Source organism: Oncorhynchus mykiss, chromosome 12 (assembly GCF_013265735.2).
Source record: "Oncorhynchus mykiss isolate Arlee chromosome 12, USDA_OmykA_1.1, whole genome shotgun sequence".
Classification (NCBI taxonomy): domain Eukaryota; kingdom Metazoa; phylum Chordata; class Actinopteri; order Salmoniformes; family Salmonidae; genus Oncorhynchus; species Oncorhynchus mykiss.
Genome location: NC_048576.1, coordinates 95,822,967 through 95,849,445, shown reverse-complemented (window position 1 = coordinate 95,849,445; position 26,479 = coordinate 95,822,967). Strand labels below are relative to the sequence as shown.

General features: G+C 47.4%; 1 protein-coding gene across 4 annotated transcripts; it reads right to left on the bottom strand.

Annotated features, from left to right (window-relative positions):
* Positions 1-1,006: 1,006 nt before the first annotated feature.
* LOC110486806 (axin-2) lies at positions 1,007-25,564 on the bottom strand. 4 transcript variants are annotated; one of them, XM_036939345.1, is made up of 10 exons: positions 24,751-25,548; positions 22,396-23,330; positions 17,530-17,661; positions 12,627-12,729; positions 10,547-10,687; positions 9,635-10,365; positions 9,137-9,361; positions 8,778-8,906; positions 7,986-8,171; positions 1,007-2,313 (listed from the first exon to the last, which is right to left on the bottom strand). In XM_036939345.1, the coding sequence occupies exons 2-10, from the start codon at positions 23,217-23,219 to the stop codon at positions 2,187-2,189; spliced, it is 2,598 nt and encodes an 865-aa protein (XP_036795240.1). In that variant the 5' UTR covers positions 23,220-23,330; positions 24,751-25,548; the 3' UTR covers positions 1,007-2,186. The 4 variants fall into 4 exon arrangements, with proteins under 4 accessions (XP_036795240.1, XP_036795238.1, XP_036795242.1 ...); XM_036939343.1 differs by having other exon boundaries at positions 8,778-8,909; positions 24,751-25,547; XM_036939347.1 differs by lacking the exons at positions 1,007-2,313; positions 7,986-8,171 and adding an exon at positions 8,188-8,553 and having other exon boundaries at positions 24,751-25,564.
* Positions 25,565-26,479: the final 915 nt, after the last annotated feature.

The window sequence follows — 26,479 nt, the reverse complement described above, 5'->3', positions numbered from 1 at the left end:
AAGTACTCCATGTATCCCTCGATCACGCATTCTTCAGTCTGTTATGCAGCAGGCGTAAAAGCGACAGACCAGACAAGTTGGCACGCACTGGATTATGGTCATTGTAGTTAATCATCACGTTTTCTGTGCAAAACTATGTAGAACACTGGCCTGCTGGAATCTACAACTCCTACACAGTTCAGACATTAACTGATTTATCTCTAGAGAATCTGCAGGGAAATATGAACAATGAGCTCACAGAAAAAAACTACATTCAATAAAAATGATTGAACCAACTTTGGTCAATTAGTTGTTTAAATACCAAAATATAACCAATATTTCTGTTAATCGGTCAGCACTAACGCCTTTTGGGGATTTCAGGTCAAGACCACACACACACACACGTCCCCAGTTTGTTAGACAAGTCTGAACACACACACGATCCCATACACAGTTGAAAAAAAGCAGAGTAGAGCATTCTCATTTCATTTGAAAAATATAACTTTTTAATAAAGGCTACATCTCTTTATAATAATAATTACATGAATTAAAGTACCGAGGCATCTTTCCAATGGAGCTCTACAGAATAGAATGCATCATTTACAGTTTTAATACAAGTGGAACAAAAAAAAGCCATGAAAAATATAAAACAAACGTGATTACAAGGAGATGGTAAAAAGGCATAGTAATAAAATCTCTTTTGAACATAAGCCCCTTGTGAAAACCAAGGGAGTATCATACCCCGATAACAGGGTAGTAACATGGTAAAGGGACCCATGTAGGCACAGCTACTGTACTCAGTTAAACACTACGGCTTCCTCCAAACGCCACCCTATTCCCTATGGAGTGCACTACTCTTGCCCTGGTCATAGGGAAGAGGGTTCCATTTCAGACGCAGCATCGTAGTGTGTGTTAGCATCATAACCTCTTCCTCTGTCAAGGGTCAACAAGACACACAGGAGAGACTGGTCAATTCAACACAATCAGAGGTGTAAATACCACTAACATTTGTGGGGGGGACAAAACATTTTTTTTGGGGGGGGGGGGGGGGACTAGTCTCTCGAAGGCAGACATACTCATTAGGACATGTATCAGAACTGGTTTTGCTAAACAACATGAAAATGTGCGTTTCTTATTGGACAGATCCAGGAAAGGTAGTCCCTCCCCCTTTGTCAGTTTCCTTCCGTTCGACCTAATGAATACACCCCTGGATCTGTCGTTCTGCTCACAAGCCAGGACATCAAGGAATGAGGGGTGGCTATACACAAAACAACTGTTGAGCTTGGCTGGTATAGATTCATTTGGTGGGCTTGTCTTTAACAGGTGTAAATCTATGTTAGCATGTTTCTGCAATTTGGGGTAGTTTGGTGCTCTGGGCCAGTTTAGGGCCAGTTCGGGGGTAGTTTGGTGCTCTGGGCCAGTTTAGGGCCAGTTCGGGGGTAGTGTTGTCCTAAGTGTGGGCTCGTTCCCTGTGCAAAGCCTGGGCAACAAAACAAAGGCACTGAGAGATGAGACTTACAGGGCTGTGGTACCTGTGCTATACCACACCGTGAAGTTAGGGCAGGAAGTCACTGATCAGAACAGAAAACACTGCCACAGGATTAGTTGACAAGGCAGGAAAGGGGAGGGTGGAAAACTAAATACTTTGCATTTGAAATATTGGAGACGACATCTCCCAATTCTCCAAGCAGCTTGTCCATCCACAGGACTATGGGGAGGGGAGTGACATTTCAATAAATTATTTATAAACTCTTTACATTTATCAAAAAAATCATTATATGTCCATCTGCATATACATCTAGGGTTGTTGGTAGAGGCAGGCTCAGATAGGGCACCAGTCCCAACTTTCACCTCTCAACCTTTCACCTCTAGCAGTCTCTCAGCTTTCAGAGGTCCCAGCCTACTCCCTCAGATAGTGGTCATTCAATTCACGTATAGTTTCTGGAACCCAACACCCGTATCCAAACCCAACCCACAGTCCACCATTTTCTCCTCTTTCATCTCCAAGACGTTAAATAGTTGTTAAATAGTCCTGTTGATGGCTACTCCTCTACTCCACTACTCCTGTACTCCACTCTCCATCCTTCATTGGCCAAGCTTCTTCAACAGAATCTCCAGTCATCAGTCCTTAAGACTCTCTGGTGGAACAGGGGGGTGGTGTCCATGCAGTTTCTGTAATACATTCCTCTGGTACTTCTGGAGGGGTATCAGTCCATCCTCTCCACCTTGCCCAGGATCTTCCCCTGGTACCTGGGCAGAACAGAGCTGTCATCCAACACCTCCTCGAACACGGCTCCACACTTAAACTCATCACTGGCCCTCTTGAAGTAGTACCTGTAACCCAGGAGGGGAGAGAGGGGGTTAGTGACAACATGTCAATCATCTGTACAGTACAGCCAACACAACCAGACCATAGAAGACCTGGATTACATGGAACAGTACTATTGAACAGTACTCTATCCAACACATACGTGGAACAGTACTATTGAACAGTACTATAGCCAACACATACGTGGAACAGTACTATTGAACAGTACTATATCCAACACATACGTGGAACAGTACTATTGAACAGTACTATATCCAACACATACGTGGAACAGTACTCTATCCAACACATACGTGGAACAGTACTATTGAACAGTACTATATCCAACACATATGTGGAACAGTACTATTGAACAGTACTCTATCCAACACATACGTGGAACAGGACTATTGAACAGTACTATATCCAACACATATGTGGAACAGTACTATTGAACAGTACTATATCCAACACATACGTGGAACAGTACTATATCCAACACATACGTGGAACAGTACTCTATCCAACACATACGTGGAACAGTACTATTGGACAGTACTCTATCCAACACATACGTGGAACAGGACTATTGAACAGTACTCTATCCAACACATACGTGGAACAGTACTATTGAACAGTACTCTATCCAACACATACGTGGAACAGTACCATTGAACAGCATGCTATCCAACACATACGTGGAACAGGACTATTGAACAGTACTCTAGCCAACACATACGTGGAACAGTACTATTGAACAGTACTATATCCAACACATACGTGGAACAGTACTATTGAACAGTACTATATCCAACACATACGTGGAACAGGACTACTGAACAGTACTATATCCAACACATACGTGGAACAGTACAATTGAACAGTACTCTATCCAACACATACGTGGAACAGTACTCTATCCAACACATACGTGGAACAGTACTATTGAACAGTACTCTATCCAACACATATGTGGAACAGTACTATTGAACAGTACTCTATCCAACACATACGTGGAACAGTACAATTGAACAGTACTCTATCCAACACATACGTGGAACAGTACTCTATCCAACACATACGTGGAACAGTACTATTGAACAGTACTCTATCCAACACATACGTGGAACAGTACTATTGAACAGGACTATTGAACAGTACTATATCCAACACATACGTGGAACAGTACTATTGAACAGTACTATCCAACACATACGTGGAACAGTACTATATCCAACACATACGTGGAACAGTACTATTGAACAGTACTCTATCCAACACATACGTGGAACAGTACTATTGGACAGTACTATATCCAACACATACGTGGAACAGTACTCTATCCAACACATACGTGGAACAGTACTATTGAACAGTACTCTATCCAACACATACGTGGAACAGTACTATTGAACAGTACTCTATCCAACACATACGTGGAACAGTACCATTGAACAGCATGCTATCCAACACATACGTGGAACAGTACTATTGAACAGTACTATATCCAACACATACGTGGAACAGGACTATTGAACAGTACTATATCCAACACATACATGGAACAGTACTCTATCCAACACATACGTGGAACAGTACTATTGAACAGTACTCTATCCAACACATACGTGGAACAGTACTATTGAACAGTACTATATCCAACACATACGTGGAACAGTACTATTGAACAGTACTATATCCAACACATACATGGAACAGTACTCTATCCAACACATACGTGGAACAGTACTATTGAACAGTACTCTATCCAACACATACGTGGAACAGTACTATTGAACAGTACTATATCCAACACATACGTGGAACAGTACTATTGAACAGTACTATATCCAACACATACATGGAACAGTACTCTATCCAACACATACGTGGAACAGTACTATTGAACAGTACTCTATCCAACACATACGTGGAACAGTACTATTGGACAGTACTATATCCAACACATACGTGGAACAGTACTCTATCCAACACATACGTGGAACAGTACTATTGAACAGTACTCTATCCAACACATACGTGGAACAGTACCATTGAACAGCATGCTATCCAACACATACGTGGAACAGTACTATTGAACAGTACTATATCCAACACATACGTGGAACAGGACTATTGAACAGCATGCTATCCAACACATACATATATTCAGCAAGATACACAATGAAGATAATGTCATGTGGATTCAATATGATCTGGTTTAACCTCAGGTTGTGTGTGCGCACCGTGTGTCTCTTTTCCTTCATTAAGCCCTACTCCCCTACCCCAGATAAAGGAGCCATTGTGCAAGGGTCCAGAGAAGACGGCCACTGAGGTCAGAGGTCAAGAGCTAGCCTCCCCCAGCCCTTTGGACTCTTGAGGGGAGGAGAGACAAACTCCTGTGATCTACAATGCACCAACAACACTTCACTCTCAACTAACCCTCAGACTGAACCAATGGCTTCTGTATTATAGGGGTGGTCTTTGATAGTCTCGGGTTCTACAGGGGCTTATTGGATATAAGAGGGTCTGGACTAATTCAAAATCCACCCGTTTCCTCTCATTTCATCAGTCCTGCCCTGGTACTGAGCTACTCCGGCTGACTAACTGGTTATCATTAGGCCCTCAGTGAAAGGACCCTTCATATAAAGAAGGCTCAGATTTTGGGTGCCTGCAAGTCTGCCTGTTATAAACCCTGACCTTGACACACGCATCATATTTTCTCCTAGTCACTGCCCTTCCCTCTGTGAGAGGTATATAGGATGCAGTAGAAGGGTCCCGGTAGGCAGCCAGGGAGGGGGCGGCGTCATCTAATCTAAGCAGCCAACCACCTGAGGGGGGACCTCTTCCTGTCAGCCATGATGACTACACTGGCCCTGTTAATGACCCCCTTTACCCCCCAAAACTACCTCCCTTCTTTTTAGAGGAAGAGGAACCAGCGGGGGAGGAAGGGTAAGTGCTGTATACCTCAGCCATTCATTCTGTAATGGAAAAATGCCTCATTTTGCCCATGTGTGGGGTGGTGCACGTCGTGCGCCTTGGAATTCCTAAAGCTCGTGTTTTACGAGAGAGCTGACAAAGTCATACAAACAATGCTCGTAAAAATGAGGAAAAACATTTTTTAAACAAAAAAAGTATTCTCAAACACACACAAAGGGTGTTCACTAATAAAAACCAGTCTCCATTTGAAACACAGGAAGAGTTCACTAAACGGGGTGCAACAGGGTCTCACACAGCTTCTATTAAATCAGAACAACAATACTCAGACTGGGGAAATAATCATTGTTCTCTGGCGGGACAAGTATGAACTGGGTAAATAAGAGGACATGAAAGAGGAACTAAGACACGCTAGATAATTGGAGCCTTATTTCTGAGAAGGGGCTCTATCCTTCTCCAAAAAACTTCAAAGGAGCACGGATCTTATTTGCTCAAAGAGGGAATGAGAGAGAGAGAGAAATAACTATTTCCATTGGAACATGTTTTATGTGGCAGAATTTTCAGTGTGCAACATCTGGCAGCAATATTGTCTGGCAGGGCCGGGCCGTACTGTTCTTTGTTGAACGTAAGCCATGTCCAAATGACCCAACGCCACACCTCCCCCCCTGCTACTGCTATTAAAACCATAAGCTTTGAATCCCCCTATCCTCCCCTCTAACAACGTGGATGGTTAGACAGAAAGACAAGACAATCAACTACATAGACAAGAGAGAGATGATGGCCACTATGCAGCCCTGCTTCTCACGCCTTAGACCTAGGTTCACATGACCGGACCAGGGAAAACTCTGGACCAGAGCTACAGCCCTAGAGTGTTCCCTTGCTCCATGGCCTAAAAGAGAAACTGAATGTGTGATGCATTCCCATCACATCCCTACAAACCATCTGTACTAGTTATGAACCAATGCTTGACTCTTGATACCATTCTTGTACTCCAGATCACAATGGAACAGAGTTGTCATCTGAAGTGCGTTGGACACACCTCTAATAGTGAACAGGGTGTAGTATCCCAAACAAGCACGTCCTTCCTTTAACCACGCGCCATACAAACAAACCAAGCCTGAAATATGACCAATACATTTCCCAGAAAATGATGCCGCCGTGTAAACCCAAACTACAGTGTGTTATTCTGTGTGTTACTTTAACGTGCGTGCACTTCAACGTGCGCATCCTTAAAGCAGGCTGCCTGATAGCATCAGTGAGGAATTTGCACGGCTGGCCGTTTGTGTGAGTCTTTGTTGGTTGAAATGAAAGGGGCCGGGTTCAAAGGCGTGCGTATTAAGTGTGCCTCGCCATGGAAATCAATACCAGATGGGACCCAAAACACTCCTCACTTCAAATTCTCTCCCTCCCTCTTTCCTGCAACCCCCCCCCCATCCGTCTCTCATTCTCTCCTCTTCCTTCGTTTTAACCACAAACACAGGCATATGAAGTCAATACTCCAACTCATGTGAGCATTCAGCCCAACAGAATAGAGTCGAGAGAGTTTCTAAAGACCCTACCTGGGGCGGCAGGTAGCCTAGTGGTTAGAGGCGGGTAGCCTAGTGGTTAGAGGCGGGTAGCCTAGTGGTTAGAGGCGGGTAGCCTAGTGGTTAGAGGCAGGTAGCCTAGTGGTTAGAGGCAGGTAGCCTAGTGGTTAGAGGCAGGTAGCCTAGTGGTTAGAGGCAGGTAGCCTAGTGGTTAGAGGCGGGTAGCCTAGTGGTTAGAGGCGGGTAGCCTAGTGGTTAGAGGCGGGTAGCCTAGTGGTTAGAGGCTGGTAGCCTAGTGGTTAGAGGCGGGTAGCCTAGTGGTTAGAGGCCGGTAGCCTAGTGGTTAGAGGCCGGTAGCCTAGTGGTTAGAGGCGGGTAGCCTAGTGGTTAGAGGCGGGTAGCCTAGTGGTTAGAGGCGGGTAGCCTAGTGGTTAGAGGCGGGTAGCCTAGTGGTTAGAGGCGGGTAGCCTAGTGGTTAGAGGCTGGTAGCCTAGTGGTTAGAGGCGGGTAGCCTAGTGGTTAGAGGCTGGTAGCCTAGTGGTTAGAGGCTGGTAGCCTAGTGGTTAGAGGCAGGTATCCTAGTGGTTAGAGGCTAGTAGCCTAGTGGTTAGAGGCGGGTAGCCTAGTGGTTAGAGGCGGGTAGCCTAGTGGTTATAGGCTGTTAGCCTAGTGGTTATAGGCTGTTAGCCTAGTGGTTAGAGGCGGGTAGCCTAGTGGTTAGAGGCGGGTAGCCTAGTGGTTAGAGGCGGGTAGCCTAGTGGTTAGAGGCGGGTAGCCTAGTGGTTAGAGGCGGGTAGCCTAGTGGTTAGAGGCGGGTAGCCTAGTGGTTAGAGGCGGGTAGCCTAGTGGTTAGAGCATTGGGCCAGAAACTGAAAGCTTGCTGGATTGAATCCCCGAGCTGACAAGGTACAAATCTGTCGTTCTGCCCCTGAACAAGGCAGTTAACCCACTGTTCCTAGGCTGTCATTGTAAATCAGAATTTGTTCTTAACTGACTTGCCTAGTTAAATAAAGGTAAAATACCAGCTGGGGAGGAGATCTGGGAAACTAATGGAGCTATGAAGACACTTTGTGGGTGGCTGTTTTTCTAGTGTGTGTGTGTGTGTGTGTGTGTGTGTGTGTTCTTACCAAGATGATCATAACAGTGACCTAGCGTGTGAGAATGTCAGACTGTGTATGCATGAATGTGTGTGTGTCCGTGCATTGAATGTGCGCCGTAGTCTCCCTTCTCCATACCTGTAGTGTCCCTTCTTGCGGAGCTGTTCTTTAAAGTGTCCCAGTGTGAGGCTGTGTGTCTTCATCCGCCTACGGTAGGGGATCTCCTCACCACAGAAGAAGTAGGTTACCTCTGTCTCACTCCCCATGGCTGGAGCAACATGGCAGCCTGTCGTCACCTGCAGCACCCTGTTGGTGTCTCTCAGCCTGAGGGGGAGAGGAGAGGTGTGAACACAGACCTTCACTTTCCCCTATAGAACACTATTATTAACAAGCTCGCTTGGTGGGTCGTAGCTATGGTTACACAGAAACAGAGGAACCAGGGCAGGAGTAAAGGCTGGTATATGATCTAGAAAAGACTGATGGTTGACTAGAGAGTAGATAACATCTGTCTAGAAAGAGGAGAGAGGGGTGTGTGTGTGTGTGTTCTCTGCTCCCCTTCAGCCATGTCCAAGGCTCTGTAGAGTTACTTCAGAAGGAGGGAGGTTAACTAGGGCCTGTTCTGTTCTACAACTGCTCTCTGAAGGTCAGACAATTCAGCACCATGAAAGACGGCTCTGCAGTCAGGGGGAAAGGACTACAACACACACTGCACACACACACACACACACCAAAGAAAGATCAGGGAAAGAAAGAAAGAAGAAAACTGACAAGGTTGGCCTCTTGCAAATGGAACTTCACGTGTGTGTGTGTGTGTGTGAATGCATATCTTCCTCCTCCACATATGTAATATCATGTTAGTGAACAGAGGAGAGGAGGAGGAGGAGAGAGAGATGAGGAGGAGGAAGATGAGCAGAGAGATGAGAGGCGTACTCTTCTGTTTGGAGAGAAGCAGCAGGACCGGAGCCGGGACCGGGGCTGAGGGGGGACGGCACTGGGCAGGGCCCACTCTGGACAGGCATAGGGTGGCACTTCTCTCTCTGGAGGCTGGATGTAGAGTGTCTGCTGGGGAGAACAGAATAGACCAACGTTATTACAGTACAATGTGGTAGTCCAGTCTCCGGCATCACACTATCTAACCGCAGACAGGTTTCAACAGCAGGAATCACAATGGTATAGTAAAACAACTGATCAATGCATGGTAGTGTCAATATGTACTCCACTGTCTACAGGGAGAACTACAGCCAACGTTTTAGTATCAACCTCTGTGTGGGTCGGCGTGCGGCTCCTACCTCTGTTTGGGGGGTTTGGAGACGGAGGCCTCCTCTAGTCTGCGACAGGCTTCCTCCAGCTGGGACAGGGTGTTGGGCGGGGGCAGGGGGGGCATGGCCGGGTCCTGGATGAAGGGATGGGCGGGCTGGTGGGCACGGAGATGGGCGCTGGCACCTCCGCCGCCCCACGTGTGTGTCTGGTTGGACGCCGCTCCGCCGCCATACGCCTTCTTAGTGCCCTGGGTACTGTTGGGCGAAGATAAAAACAGCCAATCAGCATGGAGAATGGAAGGAAGTGGGAGGGGTCAATTGTGGGGAATGTTGGGAAATGTACTTTGCATGCATGTAAAATGACATTGGGATGCAATTGTGAAACAAAATGATGAAAATTGTGTTTAAATGTACTGAGAGGACGACAATAAATAAGTTGCAATGAAAGGAAAACAAGTGAAGGGAAATGTATCTCTGAGGCATTGGGAGAGGACTACAACAGGAAGTGGAGAGGCTAGACCCCCCTACCTGTGGGGCTTGTGGTGCTTGTCCTGCCGGTCACTCTCCAGGATCCACTGCCACACGTTCTGGGAGCGGTCTGTGCTGTCACTGGGTAGCTGGAGGGGCACGACCTCACCCCCCTCTGCTGCCCCCTCCTCAGCCCCCGGCCGACAACCCCCTCGGGAAAGGGAACTGGAGCGCCCCATATTGGACTCTGCGGGACTGCTGCCACAGGACACCATCTCCCTGCCCAGGCTGCGACTGCGTGGGTAAGGGGGACCACCCTCCGCCCCTCCAGACCGCACCGGACACAGACACAACACCCTCTGGGCTGCCTCTCTCTCCATCTGCTCCTTGCTCTTGGAACCGGCGTGGTGGTGGATGTAGTGGTGGTGGATGTGCTTGGTGCTGCTGCTGGGCCTGCCCAGGGAGAGGGCCCTTCCTGGAGTGAAACCTACTGAGAAGCCCCCTAAGCTGGAGGTGCCACTGGGGCTGGAGGCCCCGGGTGAGACCAGGGGCTTGAGACCGGGGCCTCCCCGGGAAAGAGTCCTGTGCTCTGGAGAGCGGGAGCGGGGTAAATGGCGGGCCACGGTGGACGGGGACTGGCAGCCAGGGGTCTTTAGGACACGGGACAGGTGGTCATCCAGAATGGCCTGGGGGTCCTCGTCGTTGGGGCCGGTGGGCTGGAGGGACAGGGGGTGGGGGGAGAGCAGGGGGGCACTACTGCCGGGCACCTCAGCCTCGTCCCTCTCCTCCTCCTACACACAGCCAGAACAGAACGGTTAAGTCAGGACAGATCTCAATGACAAACATACACACATGGACAGGAAAGAAGAACAGTATTGAATGACACAATCAAGGAAACCATTAGACCATTGCCATAGACCTCTGAGATAAGGATTCCCACATCTATAAATCCAACTACTAGTTCATCCACACCTCTTGCATCTGCTGCAGCCTCTCCTCCAGGGAACTCATGGTCTCCTGTTCTCTTTTCAGACGCTCCAGACGAGAAATGAGCTGAGACGCAAACGCTGCCGGCTCTACCGGAGTCATCTCCTTAGGACATCTCTGTGTCCGCTATGGAGGGAGAGAGAGGGAAGGAGAGAGAGAGAGAGAGGGATGGAGAGAGAAGGAGAGAGAGAGCGAGAGAGAGAGAGAGAGGGATGGAGAGAGATAGAGAGGGAGAGAGGGATAGAGATAGAGAGGGAGAGAGGGATGGAGAGAGAGAGAGAGAGAGGGATGGAGAGAGAGAGAGAGAGAGAGGGGGATGGAGAGAGCGAGAGAGAGGGGGATGGAGAGAGAGAGGGGGATGGGGAGAGAGAGAGAGAGAGAGGGGGAGAGAGAGAGAGAGAGAGGGATGGAGAGAGAGAGAGAGAGAGAGGGATGGAGAGAGAGAGAGAGGGATGGAGAGAGAGAGAGAGAGAGAGAGAGAGAGAGAGAGGGATGGAGAGAGAGAGAGGGATGGAGAGAGAGTTAAGATATGTAACAGTTAAAGGAGGGGTCGGTGTCCACATTGTCTTCCACCTGAGCCCTCTCCTCCTATCTTCCCCCCTCCCCATCCCTGCTAGCCATCTCATCCTTGCCCCAGTGCCCCCTCCACCCCTGGCAGTGCCACCCCTGGGCCCTGGGTCTGTGGTGGCAGTTGGTTACACTCCTTGGAGCCTGGGCTCTCTGCGTGTTCCCTCTGTAGTGCAACCAAGCCATCAGCGCTTCCCTCTGAAGTCTGTACACTTCAAAGGGCCCTCGTCAAATATCAAACATTCACTAGGGGAGGGAGGGAGAAGGGAGGGCAGTGGCTTTACATCTAGGAATAAAAGTCACATATCGACAGGGGGGAAGGAGGAGAAGGAAAGGGAGGATTAAAAGGAGAAGATGGGGAGATGTGTGCAGGCAGCAGGGAAGGGAGGGAGAGATGGAGGGAGATCAGAGAGGAGCAGGGGTAATTTATTTCACTGTTGCACGCTGGGCACCTCTGAGGTACAGTAGAGTCATTATACCCCTTATGTGTGTGTGTGTGTGTGTTATTTTATCATTGTCATTGTTGCACTGGGGCTTTCTTGATTCCTCTTCCTCTCTTTTTTGTTCCTTCCATCTCTTTGTAGTGGAGATGAAGGGAGAGAAGACAGACAGACAGACAGAGGCGGTCTGCCCGGCCCACGTGTCCTGACAATGGCAGCTATCCCCCAATCAGAGGAGAAACTAACACGAGAAAGGGGGGCGAGGAAGGGAGTGTGAAAGAGCACAAAGATGGAGAGAGAATCTTGGACTCTTAAGAAAGCATATATTTGTGAGGAGAAGAAAGAGGGATCAAAAAGTTTGATTCAACTAGCTACCGATGTTGCTAGTTTGGCCTTCCCAAAACTAATTTTCCCATGTCTCCCCTCTCCAACTCTCTTCTTTCCTTTCTTTTGGCCTTTCCAAAGCCCGTCAGTTACCAACTCCCCCCTGACACACTCCAACTCTTCCCTCAGATCCCTCATTTTAGGGGTGCAGCCTGAAGAGGGGTGGGGTTGTGGAGGGGAAAGCGCTGTTGGAAGTTGTCACTTTCCTCTGCGTTTGCTCCATTCATCCTCTGATCAAAGAGGTGTGTGTGTGTGTGTGTGGAGGAGCCGGGAGTTGATTCCAGAGCCTCCAGATAAAGCTGAGAGAGAGGGGGAGCTCTCCCCCATCTCGCCATTCTATGTATATTTTCATCATCAGTGTGTGAAGAGAAGACACTGGTCTTTAGAATGCACCGGATAAACAGCTTAGAAACAGTCTCCTGCAGACTTCAAGGAACCCAACGGGGGTGTGGGTTACAAAGGTAGCGGGGGGGGGACTTTGACATCTGCTTGGCTCTCAGATCTTTGTTGTTGTTGTTGTTGTTGAATGGAAGACGTAGAATAGAGATGGTGGTACTATACATAGAACAGCAGACCTGAATACAGGCCGCCATGGAAATGGATGTTGCACTACTGAAAAGCACTAATAAGTGGGGCAATAGGACATTTATGTGTGTTTGTGTTTGTACACTTACAGGGAAGGCAGGTAGAGAGACCTGGCTGTTCATCCTCATGTTGCGCTGCATCTCTCTCTGCATGTGCTTCTTGGAGCCCAGCTTGTAGGGAGGGATGCCTTCTCTGTCAGGGAAACACACAGGATACACAGGTCAAACAGCCAATCAGACACAGCAATACACACACCCAACCAGGAAGCAGCTCATTGGTCACCTAATAGCCATTTCAATCACCCCCCATTTAACCCAGATAAAAAAATACAATATATTTCAGGTCAATTCTGAATCTGAGGTGTAGTGAACAAGAGGTGAACATTGGATAGGGTTTCTGCTAGGTCTCAGGTCAGTGTGTCTGACAGAATAGGGGATTTCATCTGCCCTAAAACTGACACTCATCTCCAGCCATAGCTCCCTGAGCAGTGGGCACTTCACCACACACCCCTGCACTTCCTTTTAACTGAGCCCAGAAAGGATCACTCAGCCCTCTGAGAGCTGTGCCAGGCTTTAGCTGTTAGCATTCATCACCAGCAGTATACAAAGTTAGCATTAGCATCCTGCCATTGACTTGCCCTGGAATCCCACTGAAAAGACTAGTCTAGAAGCAAACTATACTGTTTGGAAGGTTAACACACAAACCCACTGATCAAAGTGTCAGTCCTACAGAGAGAATGATCATAACATGTAGGCTAATAAAACATCTCCTCTCAGATCACCCGCCATATACATTCTGCAATCATAGTATAGAGCCCATCACGCCAGGACAATCCAATCATAGTATAGAGCCCATCACGCCAGGACAATCCAATCATAGTATAGGGCCCATCACACCGGGACAATCCAATCATAGTATAGGGCCCATCACACCGGGACAATCCAATCATAGTATAGGGCCCATCACACCAGGACAATCCAATCATAGTATAGAACCCATTCACACCGGGACAATCCAATCATAGTATAGGGCCCATCACACCGGGACAATCCAATCATAGTATAGAGCCCATCACACCGGGACAATCCAATCATAGTATAGGGCCCATCACACCGGGACAATCCAATCATAGTATAGAGCCCATCACACCGGGACAATCCAATCATAGTATAGGGCCCATCACATCGGGACAATCCAATCATAGTATAGAGCCCATCACGCCGGGACAATCCAATCATAGTATAGGGCCCATCACACCGGGACAATCCAATCATAGTATAGAGCCCATCACACCGGGACAATCCAATCATAGTATAGGGCCCATCACGCCGGGACAATCCAATCATAGTATAGGGCCCATCACGCCGGGACAATCCAATCATAGTATAGGGCCCATCACGCCGGGACAATCCACAGCCTATAGCTGACGTAGTCAAAATACAACTCTGTCTGATCTAGTATTGCCTTAAGGTACTTCGTCCACACCAAACAACCAAGAGCAAAACCCAGTGCTTCTCTCCCGGGCCAGGCGAGCCCTGCCCTATAAAACATCAGTGTCTCAGTGACCTAGCCTAGCCAGTAGTGCACCCGACCGCCACTTGTCTCACTGTTGCTTTGAAAGCTTTGAAATCCCACAGTCATGCGCATTGCCCCCCTCCCCCCGTCGAACCGCTCCAGTCTTCATTTGGCAAGCCTGCCTCTGATCTCCTCACATCAAAAAGCTGGTTTGTGAGATAAGGTAATGTTTGAAGTCTGCGCAGCTGCATTCCCCAGCGTCCAAGCAAATCCATAAATAAGATATAACCCCCCCTTTTTATTTTCTTTATCTAGAAATGAGATGAACATTTTTGGTGTGCCGCCCAGCCTTTTCAACAGTCATAAAGACAGAGATATTCTAATCTTAAATGAGCTGAGTAAAAAAACAACAACCAGGAAGCGTGTGTGTGGCTTTGGAGGCTTTCGTCTCCGTCGCAGATACTAGGCCTGTACTATCAAAGAGTCAGAGTACGGTGCAGGATACTAGGCCTGTACTATCAAATAGTCAGTACGGTGCAGGATACTAGGCCTGTACTATCAAATAGTCAGTACGGCGCAGGATACTAGGCCTGTACTATCAAAGAGTCAGAGTACGGCGCAGGATACTAGGCCTGTACTATCAAATAGTCAGTACGGTGCAGGATACTAGGCCTGTACTATCAAATAGTCAGTCAGTACGGTGCAGGATACTAGGCCTGTACTATCAAATAGTCAGTACGGCGCAGGATACTAGGCCTGTACTATCAAAGAGTCAGTACGGTGCAGGATACTAGGCCTGTACTATCAAAGAGTCAGAGTACGGTGCAGGATACTAGGCCTGTACTATCAAAGAGTCAGTACGGTGCAGGATACTAGGCCTGTACTATCAAAGAGTCAGAGTACGGTGCAGGATACTAGGCCTGTAATATCAAAGAGTCAGAGTACGGTGCAGGATACTAGGCCTGTACTATCAAAGAGTCAGTACGGTGCAGGATACTAGGCCTGTACTATCAAAGAGTCAGAGTACGGCGCAGGATACTAGGCCTGTACTATCAAAGAGTCAGTACGGTGCAGGATACTAGGCCTGTACTATCAAAGAGTCAGAGTACGGTGCAGGATACTAGGCCTGTACTATCAAAGAGTCAGAGTACGGTGCAGGATACTAGGCCTGTACTATCAAAGAGTCAGTACGGTGCAGGATACTAGGCCTGTACTATCAAAGAGTCAGAGTACGGCGCAGGATACTAGGCCTGTACTATCAAAGAGTCAGTACGGTGCAGGATACTAGGCCTGTACTATCAAAGAGTCAGAGTACGGTGCAGGATACTAGGCCTGTAATATCAAAGAGTCAGAGTACGGTGCAGGATACTAGGCCTGTACTATCAAAGAGTCAGTACGGTGCAGGATACTAGGCCTGTACTATCAAAGAGTCAGTACGGTGCAGGATACTAGGCCTGTACTATCAAAGAGTCAGTACGGCGCAGGATACTAGGCCTGTACTATCAAAGAGTCAGTACGGCGCAGGATACTAGGCCTGTAATATCAAAGATTCAGTACGGTGCAGGATACTAGGCCTGTACTATCTAGGGCTCTATACCGGTGCTTTGATTATGCCTGTCTAGATGGTCACTGGTCAGGCAGTCAGAAAGTTACAGACTCGTATCATAAACTCTTTATAACTGCTATACTCTAGTAAACCTTCTAAACCACTCCCTTGGCTGTAAAATAAAGTTATTTCGATTTCAGACAGGATTCTTTAGCTAGGTCGTGATTCACAGGAACGACAGTTTGCGAGTTAGCAATTCCAGTGATAAGTGTCATGTGATCCAAAGGCCCAAGATCATCCTGAAGAGCTGACTTTAAGACTACATTACTGTCAAAGACAGGTGATGAATGGAGATATCCTATAAAGGCTGTTTACCATCGGGGAAAATGCTCCCCAGTTCCAGTCTACTTAAGGGGTGGCTCTACCATAGGCACCAATGCATTAGCAGCTGGGTCTGGTCTACTTAGTTCATTGACTTTATATGAAGCAGAGAAAAAGGAGCTCATGAAATGTATTGCTTTCTCTCGTGTCTCTGATTACGGCCATGTGTCATGAGAAACTACAGCCATGACTCGAAGACTTCATCTCTCCCACCATGGCAACACTTCTCCTCTAAATCAGACTACAAACATACTGTACTAGGGAATGGGGCTGGAGCATGCATTGTAAGGCTGGGGTCTAGGGCCCAAGGGGGGGCTAAACGGGGGTGTAGCCTAATGGTTAGAGCCAAGGCTAGGGCCTGGGGATTAGGTCTACAGGCCATCCTGTCCCTGGTCTGGTTCTACTCTGGCCAGTAGGCCTCTGAGGTGTCAGGAGGAACAGCCAGGCTTATTTCACGTGGGGGGGGGCTCCTACTCTCCCATCCACTAGCAGGGCTGTGTGTGTGTGTAGATTGGTGGTCTCAAGAGGGTTCCCTATTCCTGACAGTGCGAGATTCCAGGTGAGCTGTACCGAGGCCTAGAACCGGAGAACCTCCTTAGAACCCCATCAAAGAGGAGCTAGCATCAGACCAGGACAAGTCAGGAAAACCACAAACACTGTTCAGGTTCAGCTAAGAGGCTCTGAATCAAAACTCTTTCCCAGAACGTTCCCAAACACTGTTCAGGTTCAGCTAAGAGGCTCTGAATCAAAACTCTTTCCCAGAACGTTCCCAAACACTGTTCAGGTTCAGCTAAGAGGCTCTGAATCAAAACTCTTTCCCAGAACGTTCCCAAACACTGTTCAGGTTCAGCTAAGAGGCTCTGAATCAAAACTCTTTCCCAGAACGCTCCCAAACACTGTTCAGGTTCAGCTAAGAGGCTCTGAATCAAAACTCTTTCCCAGAACGTTCCCAAACACTGTTCAGGTTCAGCTAAGAGGCTCTGAATCAAAACTCTTTCCCAGAACGTTCCCAAACACTGTTCAGGTTCAGCTAAGAGGCTCTGAATCAAAACTCTTTCCCAGAACGCTCCCAAACACTGTTCAGGTTCAGCTAAGAGGCTCTGAATCAAAACTCTTTCCCAGAACGTTCCCAAACACTGTTCAGGTTCAGCTAAGAGGCTCTGAATCAAAACTCTTTCCCAGAACGTTCCCAAACACTGTTCAGGTTCAGCTAAGAGGCTCTGAATCAAAACTCTTTCCCAGAACGCTCCCAAACACTGTTCAGGTTCAGCTAAGAGGCTCTGAATCAAAACTCTTTCCCAGAACGTTCCCAAACACTGTTCAGGTTCAGCTAAGAGGCTCTGAATCAAAACTCTTTCCCAGAACGTTCCCAAACACTGTTCAGGTTCAGCTAAGAGGCTCTGAATCAAAACTCTTTCCCAGAACGTTCCCAAACATGACTTCCCATGACACTCTTCTCACGATAGTAACCATCAGTATACTCCAAACCAGAGAGGCTCCAGTCCTTTCCCTCAGAAAACACACCATTTAAAACATGACCCTCTACTTACACACTGCTGTCTGTCATGGACATGGAGTCGTCTGTCGTGGCGTCGCTGGACACCTCGCTGTCGTTGGTGCTGGTGGCTGGGGCAAATGAGCCCACATGGTACGGGTTGACCGGGTCCCCTCGCCTGTGGGACCTACACACAAAGGACAATGCAGTTTAAATACGTGTTTAAGGTAGCAATATATCAGAAATACACTAGTACCTTTCATCTGTTTAGACCACAGCTAAGGCCATAGGGCGCTTATTTCTCTTCTTGTGAAATAAGAGAAACTGGGTTGTAGATATTTGTGGACCTATGCTGCCAACTTGAAACTACTCCCTTTGTGTGTGTGTGTGTGTGTGAGAAAGAGAGAGAGAGAACGTGTGTGAGAATGTGTTGTCACGACATTGGTATTGTGATACTACCATACCAGATTTTCCTTGGCAAAAAAAGAAAACACGAAGCAGACTGAAATCTAAGGTCCTTCAAAACCTACTTTCGTAAGATATGTGCTATAGCTTGCCCAAACAAAACTAATGTGACTCTTGGTGACAACATAAGGCAGTTTTTTTCCAACATTAGGACCGTTTTCCTCAAGAAATTATGTCCACTTCATGTTTTGTTTTCTTTGATTCCTAGTATGGTGATAGTGGTGTCGCGACAACACTAGTATGGTGATAGTGGTATCGTGACAACACTAGTATGGTGATAGTGGTATCGCGACAACACTAGTATGGTGATAGTGGTATCGCGACAACACTAGTATGGTGATAGCGGTATCGCGACAACACTAGTATGGTGATAGCGGTATCGCGACAACACTAGTATGGTGATAGTGGTATCGTGACAACACTACTATGGTGATAGTGGTATCGTGACAACACTAGTATGGTGATAGTGGTATCGTGACAACACTAGTATGGTGATAGTGGTATCGTGACAACACTAGTATGGTGATAGTGGTATCGTGACAACACTAGTATGGTGATAGTGGTGTCGCGACAACACTAGTATGGTGATAGTGGTATCGTGACAACACTAGTATGGTGATAGTGGTGTCGCGACAACACTAGTATGGTGATTGTGGTGTCGCGACAACACTAGTGTGGTGTGTGTCTCGGACAGTAATGACTTGGAGTTCAACCACACTCCAGGGCCTGAGGAATGTGACAGGGTTCTCTCTCCCTGGGGGGGGGGGGGGGGGGGGGGGCTAGTAGAAAAGGGGAAAGGGGGATACCTAGTCAACTGAATGACTTCAACTGAAATTTGTCTTCCCCATTTAACCCAATATCCACGTCTTCGGTGCCCGGGGAACAGTGGGTTAACTGCCTTGCTCAGGGGCAGAATGACAGATTTTTACCTTGTCAGCTCGGGGATTCAATCCAGCAAGTTTCGGTTACTGGCCCAACTCTCTAACCACTAGGTTACCGATCAGAGTCAAACTGGCCCTAAAACTGACCAATCCCTCTAGCTGTCTCTCACCGTATTGGCATGGGAAATCTATGTTTACATTGCCAAAGCAAGTGAAATAGATAAACAAAAGTGAAATAAACAATAATAATAAAACTCTTGCTTCACAGCCCATCACCTCCTGCTGTGATGCATTCCTACCCAAGCAGAGGAAACTAAGAAAGGGGGGAATGAGAGAAGAGGAGAAAGAGGGAGAGAGAGAACCTGAGCTCACAGCCAGGTAAGAGAGGGAGAAGAAAAAAATAGGAAGTGTGAGAGTGTGTAGGGAAAGGAAAGAAAGGAGAGCAGAGAAAAGGGGGAAGCAGGGCCTCTTCTTTATGAGCAGCCCACTGGCAGGAGAGAGCCAGAGAGCTGGAGAGGAAGAGAGAGAGGCGCCCAGCATGACTAAAGCCATAGGCCCCAGCTCCAACCTGACCTTCAGAGGGGCTTGCAAACACGCAGGTATTTAGCACAGCTGGCCTCACATCTCTCTCTCCCTCCCTCTCTCTCTCACCCCCCCCATTCATTATTTTGCTTTCTTTCAGGAAGAGACCCCCCCACCCACCTCCTCCCAGTCCCCACAACCCCTTTCTGTCCTTCCTTTCCGCTCGATATCCCTCTAAAGTACATCTAGTCCCCACATCCCAGCGTTTTCTAAGGGAAGAGATAAAAGTGGGGAAGAAAGAGGAGAGAAAAAATGAGAAGGGGAAATCAGAGGAGAATCACAGTAAACAAGTGAGAGGGAGGGTGAAAAGAGAGCGAGGGAGAGATTGGGGGTTTTAAAAAAACATTGAAAGAGAGAATGAGTCTGCTGTCGCTGCTCGGTGGTTTTTGAGAATAATCTGATTCAGGGAGAAGAAATGAGTTCCACATACCAGGGAGAGGAAAGCAGCTAGATGGGGAGTCAGGGACACCAGTCTGATTCAAAACAACACCTAACCAGGTGATGGAATAATGGAGATCGGTCTGAACTGAAGCCTCACTGGGACATGAACCCATGTCCTTCTCAATCCTCCTATGGGGCAGGCTGGGTTGTCAACACAAGATCTTCCTGGTCCCTCCCCTATAGTGTGTTGATTCTATTGACACTTTCTAGCCCAAGCAGAGCCAAAATCCAGCCAAAACCACTAAGAAGTTGCCCAGTTCCCCTCCCTGCAGGCCAAACACCAGTCTGGCACCAGGGCTCTAAAGCCTGATAGACTCCCTCTTTAGAAATGTTAAACTTAAGTGGTTCGCCTGACAAGTCAATGGCCATTGATTCATGACAACCAGCTGGCCTTGGGTTGGGCCTCATCAGCTGATTCGGGTCCCTCATCCATTACAGACCAGCAAGTCAATGGCTTGTTGGATTAGCACATTAGCAAGTTGTCATATTTCACTCCCATTAAGATAAGGCAAATACAATCTGTTTATATATGAGCAGTAAGGGGAGGATACAACTGAGGTATGATATGAATAAATATTCACCTGTAGCTACGTGGTCTACATTCTGCAAAACACCACTCCCTTGTCACCCACTGAACATCTGACATGTATAGATATTACATACACATATGACCATGAAGTCCAGATAAGTGAAACCGAACCACTGCTCTGAAGTGGCTCTGAACATTTCAAAATGACTAGCCTACTATTTGTCATGTTTGAGATACAAGGAGATGTATCCCTATCCTTAGAAATGGCCAAAGCCGTGTGTGGCTGAGGCACAGCATAGCAGAGTAGTGGCATCATGTATTATTGGCTGACAGGCTGGGGCCAAGGCCAGGCGTGCTCTGTTAACTTCCCGTGGAAGGCGATCCCTCTATCTGCTGAACTATTTCAAAGCTCCGGAAACTGAGGCAAGCCAGCAGAGGGCTGCACTCTGTCTAGAGAACACCATTTATATACTACACACACACACAGAGACACAGAGAGACAGAGAGACAGAAGAGAGAGAGAGAGCTAGATGGGAGAGAGAGAGAGAGCTAGATGGGAGAGAGAGAGAGAGCTAGATGGGAGAGAGAGAGAGAGCTAGATGGGAGAGAGAGAGAGAGCTAGATGGGAGAGAGAGAGAGAGCTAGATGGGAGAGAGAGAGAGAGCTAGATGGGAGAGAGAGAGAGCTAGATGGGAGAGAGAGAGAGCTAGATGGGAGAGAGAGAGCTAGATGGGAGAGAGAGAGCTAGATGGGAGAGAGAGAGATAGAGAGCTAGATGGGAGAGAGAGAGAGAGAGCTAGATGGGAGAGAGAGAGAGAGAGCTAGATGGGAGAGAGAGAGAGAGAGAGCTAGATGGGAGAGAGAGAGAGAGAGAGCTAGATGGGAGAGAGAGAGAGAGAGAGCTAGATGGGAGAGAGAGAGAGAGAGCTAGATGGGAGAGAGAGAGAGAGAGCTAGATGGGAGAGAGAGAGAGAGAGCTAGATGGGAGAGAGAGAGAGAGCTAGATGGGAGAGAGAGAGAGAGAGCTAGATGGGAGAGAGAGAGAGAGAGCTAGATGGGGGAGAGAGAGAGCTAGATGGGAGAGAGAGAGCTAGATGGGAGAGAGAGAGAGGGAGCTAGATGGGAGAGAGAGAGAGAGAGCTAGATGGGAGAGAGAGAGAGAGAGCTAGATGGGAGAGAGAGAGAGAGAGCTAGATGGGAGAGAGAGAGAGAGAGCTAGATGGGAGAGAGAGAGAGAGAGCTAGATGGGAGAGAGAGAGAGAGAGCTAGATTGGAGAGAGAGAGAGAGCTAGGGGGAGAGAGAGAGAGCGCTAGGGGGAGAGAGAGGGAGCGCTAGGGGGAGAGAGAGGGAGCGCTAGGGGGAGAGAGAGGGAGCGCTAGGGGGAGAGAGAGGGAGCGCTAGGGGGAGAGAGAGAGAGCGCTAGGGGGAGAGAGAGAGAGCGCTAGGGGGAGAGAGAGAGAGTTAGGGGGAGAGAGAGAGAGCTAGGGGGAGAGAGAGAGAGAGCTAGGGGGAGAGAGAGAGAGCTAGGGGGAGAGAGAGAGCTAGGGGGAGAGAGAGAGCTAGGGGGAGAGAGAGAGCTAGGGGGAGAGAGAGAGCTAGGGGGAGAGAGAGAGCTAGGGGGAGAGAGAGAGCTAGGGGGAGAGAGAGAGCTAGGGGGAGAGAGAGAGCTAGGGGGAGAGAGAGAGCTAGGGGGAGAGAGAGAGCTAGGGGAGAGAGAGAGCTAGGGAGAGAGAGAGAGCTAGGGAAAGAGAGAGAGAGAGAGAGAGAGCTAGGGAGAGAGAGAGAGAGCAAGAGGGGGAGTGTGTGTGTAAAGTATCTCTCAAACAAAGCTAACAAGCAAGGTGAGATAAACGCATCTGGAAACTGTCTATTTTGAGACAGTATATGCTCTTTTGATGTTATATCCTAGTTATTATCCATGACTTACAAAGAGCCATTGACGCTAGGCTAGTCACTGCATTCCCCAACATTTCCCTAATAGTTGGCTATAGTACGTGAAATAGGAAGGGACCAGCGTCTTACCTGTACCCCTTCTCCATCACCGTCCTCATAGACACTGTTGCCCTCAGTGCCTGGGCAGAAAGTCCAACCACAGAAGCCAGCGCTTTGGCTTTGAAATCATTACAACTCCACTCCTCTTCCTCATTCAGGGTGGGCAGGTACCCACACACCAGCTTCAGGCTACCTAGCCCGTTAGGGTTCACATGAGCAGGGTTCTCGCCCCCGCTCCTCACATACTCGAGGTAAATGTCCGAGGTCAAGAACATCTGGTAGGGGCTCTCCTCCATGCTGGTCTGGATCTCAGTCTGTGCCTGGTCGAACATAGCCGAATCAATCTGTTGCTTCTTAATATTATCCCGAATGAAGGTTTTGGTCGCAGGCTTGAGCTGCTTGGCAACTATGCTGCTGGTGTCAATATAGCGCTTGTAAATAGCTTTGGCGACTCGCAGCGTTTTGGTATCCTTGAGGTCCATCTGCCTGAAACCATTACAGGCGAACCAAAAGTCTAAAGTGTCGACGCATTTCTCGCGCTCCAGGAATGTCCTAAATAGATGAGCACCGTCTTGGTCCCCAAGAAGAGAATGCAACGACTTGGTCCACCGGGCTAGCGGCGAATCCGGTGACGCGCTCCCCTCGGGTTCCCCAAGTCCATCCTCGTTCCTCTTCGCAATGTAACCGGGAGGCGCGAGCAAAAGCGCTTTGACCGCGGTACCCTGGGGTCTCATCATGGCGAGTTTGCCGGGGTAGCACGGCAGCACCTCGCCCTCCTCCCCCGGGACCGGGGGACGGGGAGCATCTTCTCGGAAGCTATTGGCGATATGGTCCGATATAAGCGCTCTGCTCATGGCTCCGAAGGCAGCAGCAACAGAAATCCTGTGCGTTGTTCGCCTCAGAGCGCTACAACAATCCCCTCACTCTCTATAGTCAGCCGGGGAGCTTCTCTGCCAGTCTTCTCTCTGAAACAGAAGTATTATTCTAATCAAACTCAGATCCACCACAAACTTCAAAAGGCATACATGCAGTAGAAGTATTTTCAGAACCTTTACAGACTGAGAGAGAGAGAGAGAGGAGAGGTGCGGCAGATTTACATAAGTACTCAGATTTTATTTGGGTGCTCACTGACATACCTTCCTTAGCCAATGTTGGTGTTGAAAGTGATCATTAACATCACACGATTTAGCATAAACTCATAAAACAGATGATGTTCCCATCATCTCGCTCCACTTCATTAACTACATAGGAAAATGATAAATCCAAGACCACAGAAACATGTTCTGTGCGGAAATATCAAGTAGACTAGATGGAATACAATACAAGTGCAAGAGAGAGACATTTGTACACAATAGCATACCGAAGATCGCTATCTGTGAGCCGGTGTTCTCGTGAACACCTCAACAATTAGCTGGCCATCAAGCCCAATCTGATCCTGAACACGCCGCAGCACATGTCCAGTACACCACCGACCAACAGACACCAACCCACAACGAGGCGTGACGCCACTTTCCGTTCACTATTTTCTCATCATACGCGTCACAAAACAGCCAAACGGTCCAAATGGAATAGATGGAATAGATTACACAACCCTAAACGTATCCAAGAAACAGACTAACGTTACTAGACTAGGCTACAGGACATGTTTTGAAAACGTGATGGAGAGCGTTGATTTTGAACTGAACTTGCCTTTTGAAGTAGGCTAACCAAGGTAAAAAATGATAGGCGGGTTCTCTGATTTCTGTTCTACCAACATCATGAACCACAAATTGATAAACACATTTTTAAAGGCCTCCGAGAAGCAAGCTACGGTCCACGAGAAACAGGCTATAGACATGGAAGCAGAGCCGACAACCGATGGCTGCTAAACGCTACACTGTATTCTCCGATCAGAAACTGTAACAAGATCACCTTTCGAAGTTGTAACACTTGCTTTGAGGCGAAAGCGAATAAATCACCTCAATCCATAAATCGGCCGAATCGAGATCCTCATTAGCCTACATCGCCGTTTATATTCTGCACCAGAAATAATATAAATGTGCAACTACCTAATTCCATAACGCTCTTCTATCTTTAGTGGGTAAAATAGGCTACATTGCTTCATCCAACCACACAGAAAAGTATTCAGATCTCACGGGGGAGGAATTCCAAATACTTATTTCGTGATGAATAGTCCTCTAAAAAGCGTATCAAAGTTTAGATAAAGTGCCCAAATACTTATCACAACGAAACGTAATCGCACAACACAGCAAATGATAGTTGTTTGAGCTCTATATCCTGCAAACTAAGTTAATTGCATACAGCCACATTACTTCAAAGAAAGTCAACAGAACATCAAAGGAACTCCAATGGGGCCAGCGCGAGGAACACACTCTTGTAACTTACCATCGATCCACGAGTTCGGTCTTCCAAAAGTATCCGTTTTTTTATCCACAGAAAAATAATCCACAATAGTCGATTCCACGACAGACCCCTTCACAGTCCGATTTTTTTCGTGTTAGCTGCAGAAAGAAAAATGTAGTTTTCCAGGGGGGGGAAAAATTCTGCTTAGTTTCCCCCTTTTCTTTGCAAATGTTTCAGTCTGCCATGCCATACCGTAGGTCTCTCCTGTAGGCTATTCCAATACGTTCTGGGCTCCGCGTAAAACAGCGCACTTCAAAGTAAGGAACCGACAGCCTAGTCCCGGAAGCAACATAGAAAACAATACTCCCCCTTTCCCTTTCAAAAAGAACACAGCGCATTCAAATTCACCAACACATATTCATCCTTTATCTTTTCATGTTTTCAGAGGATGGTGAATTGATGGCCGCGGTGAAAAAAACTAAAAACATTCTAATAATTTTTACTGGCGATTTTACAGATCACAAAGTTACAACAAAGTTTCTAGGACCTTATCAAAGACAAGAACTCTTGAGCCAACTCCCTGAGGCTTTGGAACGTCAGAAGTAACAGATCTGCCGCCCCAATAGCATTATCCCTGCAATCCCTCTGTTGCTACATAAACTTTAAAGACACAGGCCTCTTTTCTTTTAAAGACTCGAATAGTTTCCTGATTAACCCATTTCTATCTTTGGGATGCGCAAAATACACCGTTGTGTTGGCTATCTAATCTGGTATACAATTTCCCCAGGGTAATCCTAGAATGCCAAATTATCAAATAAAACGACAATCCATATATGCCATGTGCAGTTGAAATGCATGTATGACATACATCTCAGCAGCACATTTTCCACAGCTCCTTCAAGTGGCCAGGTTGGGTAAAGGAATGATATACACATGGGTTATTAAAGATGCAATTTGCAATAGTTACTGCAATTCTATGTTCATTTCAATTAACAATATAATATAACCCATTGGTCATTGAAGATTATAAACTGGGTTGTTCAAGCCTGAGTGCTGATTGGCTGACAGCCGTGGTATATCAGACCATATACCACAGGAAAGACAAAACATGTATTTTTACTGTGTTAATGTATTGTTGGTAACAAGTTCATAATAGCAATAAGGCACCTCGGGGGTTTCTGATCTATGGCCAATATCCAGGCACTCCGTGTTGCATCGTGCATAAGAACAGCCCTTAGCCGTGGTATATCTCCTCGGGCCTTATTGCTTAAATATCATTTCTTAATGTCTCATGAGCTTAGAACAACTGCCTTACCCAATCATAACTGAAAAGAGAAATGAGTCTGATTTACTCCATGGTTAACAGCTTGAAAATACATCTGTTTAAAACTATTATGTTGATTTCACACTAGAGAAATCTTTCCCTCAATGTAGGATTAATAGCTAGGCTATATCATATGGATAGAGTGGACTGAAGAGTACAACCACTATGTTTGATTTAGCATTCAGCCTCTTCTCCTTTTTATCAATCATCTCCTTTCTATCAATGTCCCATTTGCTCTACAACCCTGGCACACGAGGCCACCTTTTACATCAATGATATCAATGCCTGGCTTTATACACCACAAAAAGGGGGGAGGAGGAGTATGATGGAAGGAGGAGGAGGAGTATGTGATGGGATGGAGAGAAGGCCCGTAGTAGACAACCCAGCCATTCTACCCATAATGCGCTCATTGACTGACGCAAGCAGCTGTGGGGCTTGTTTTGTCTG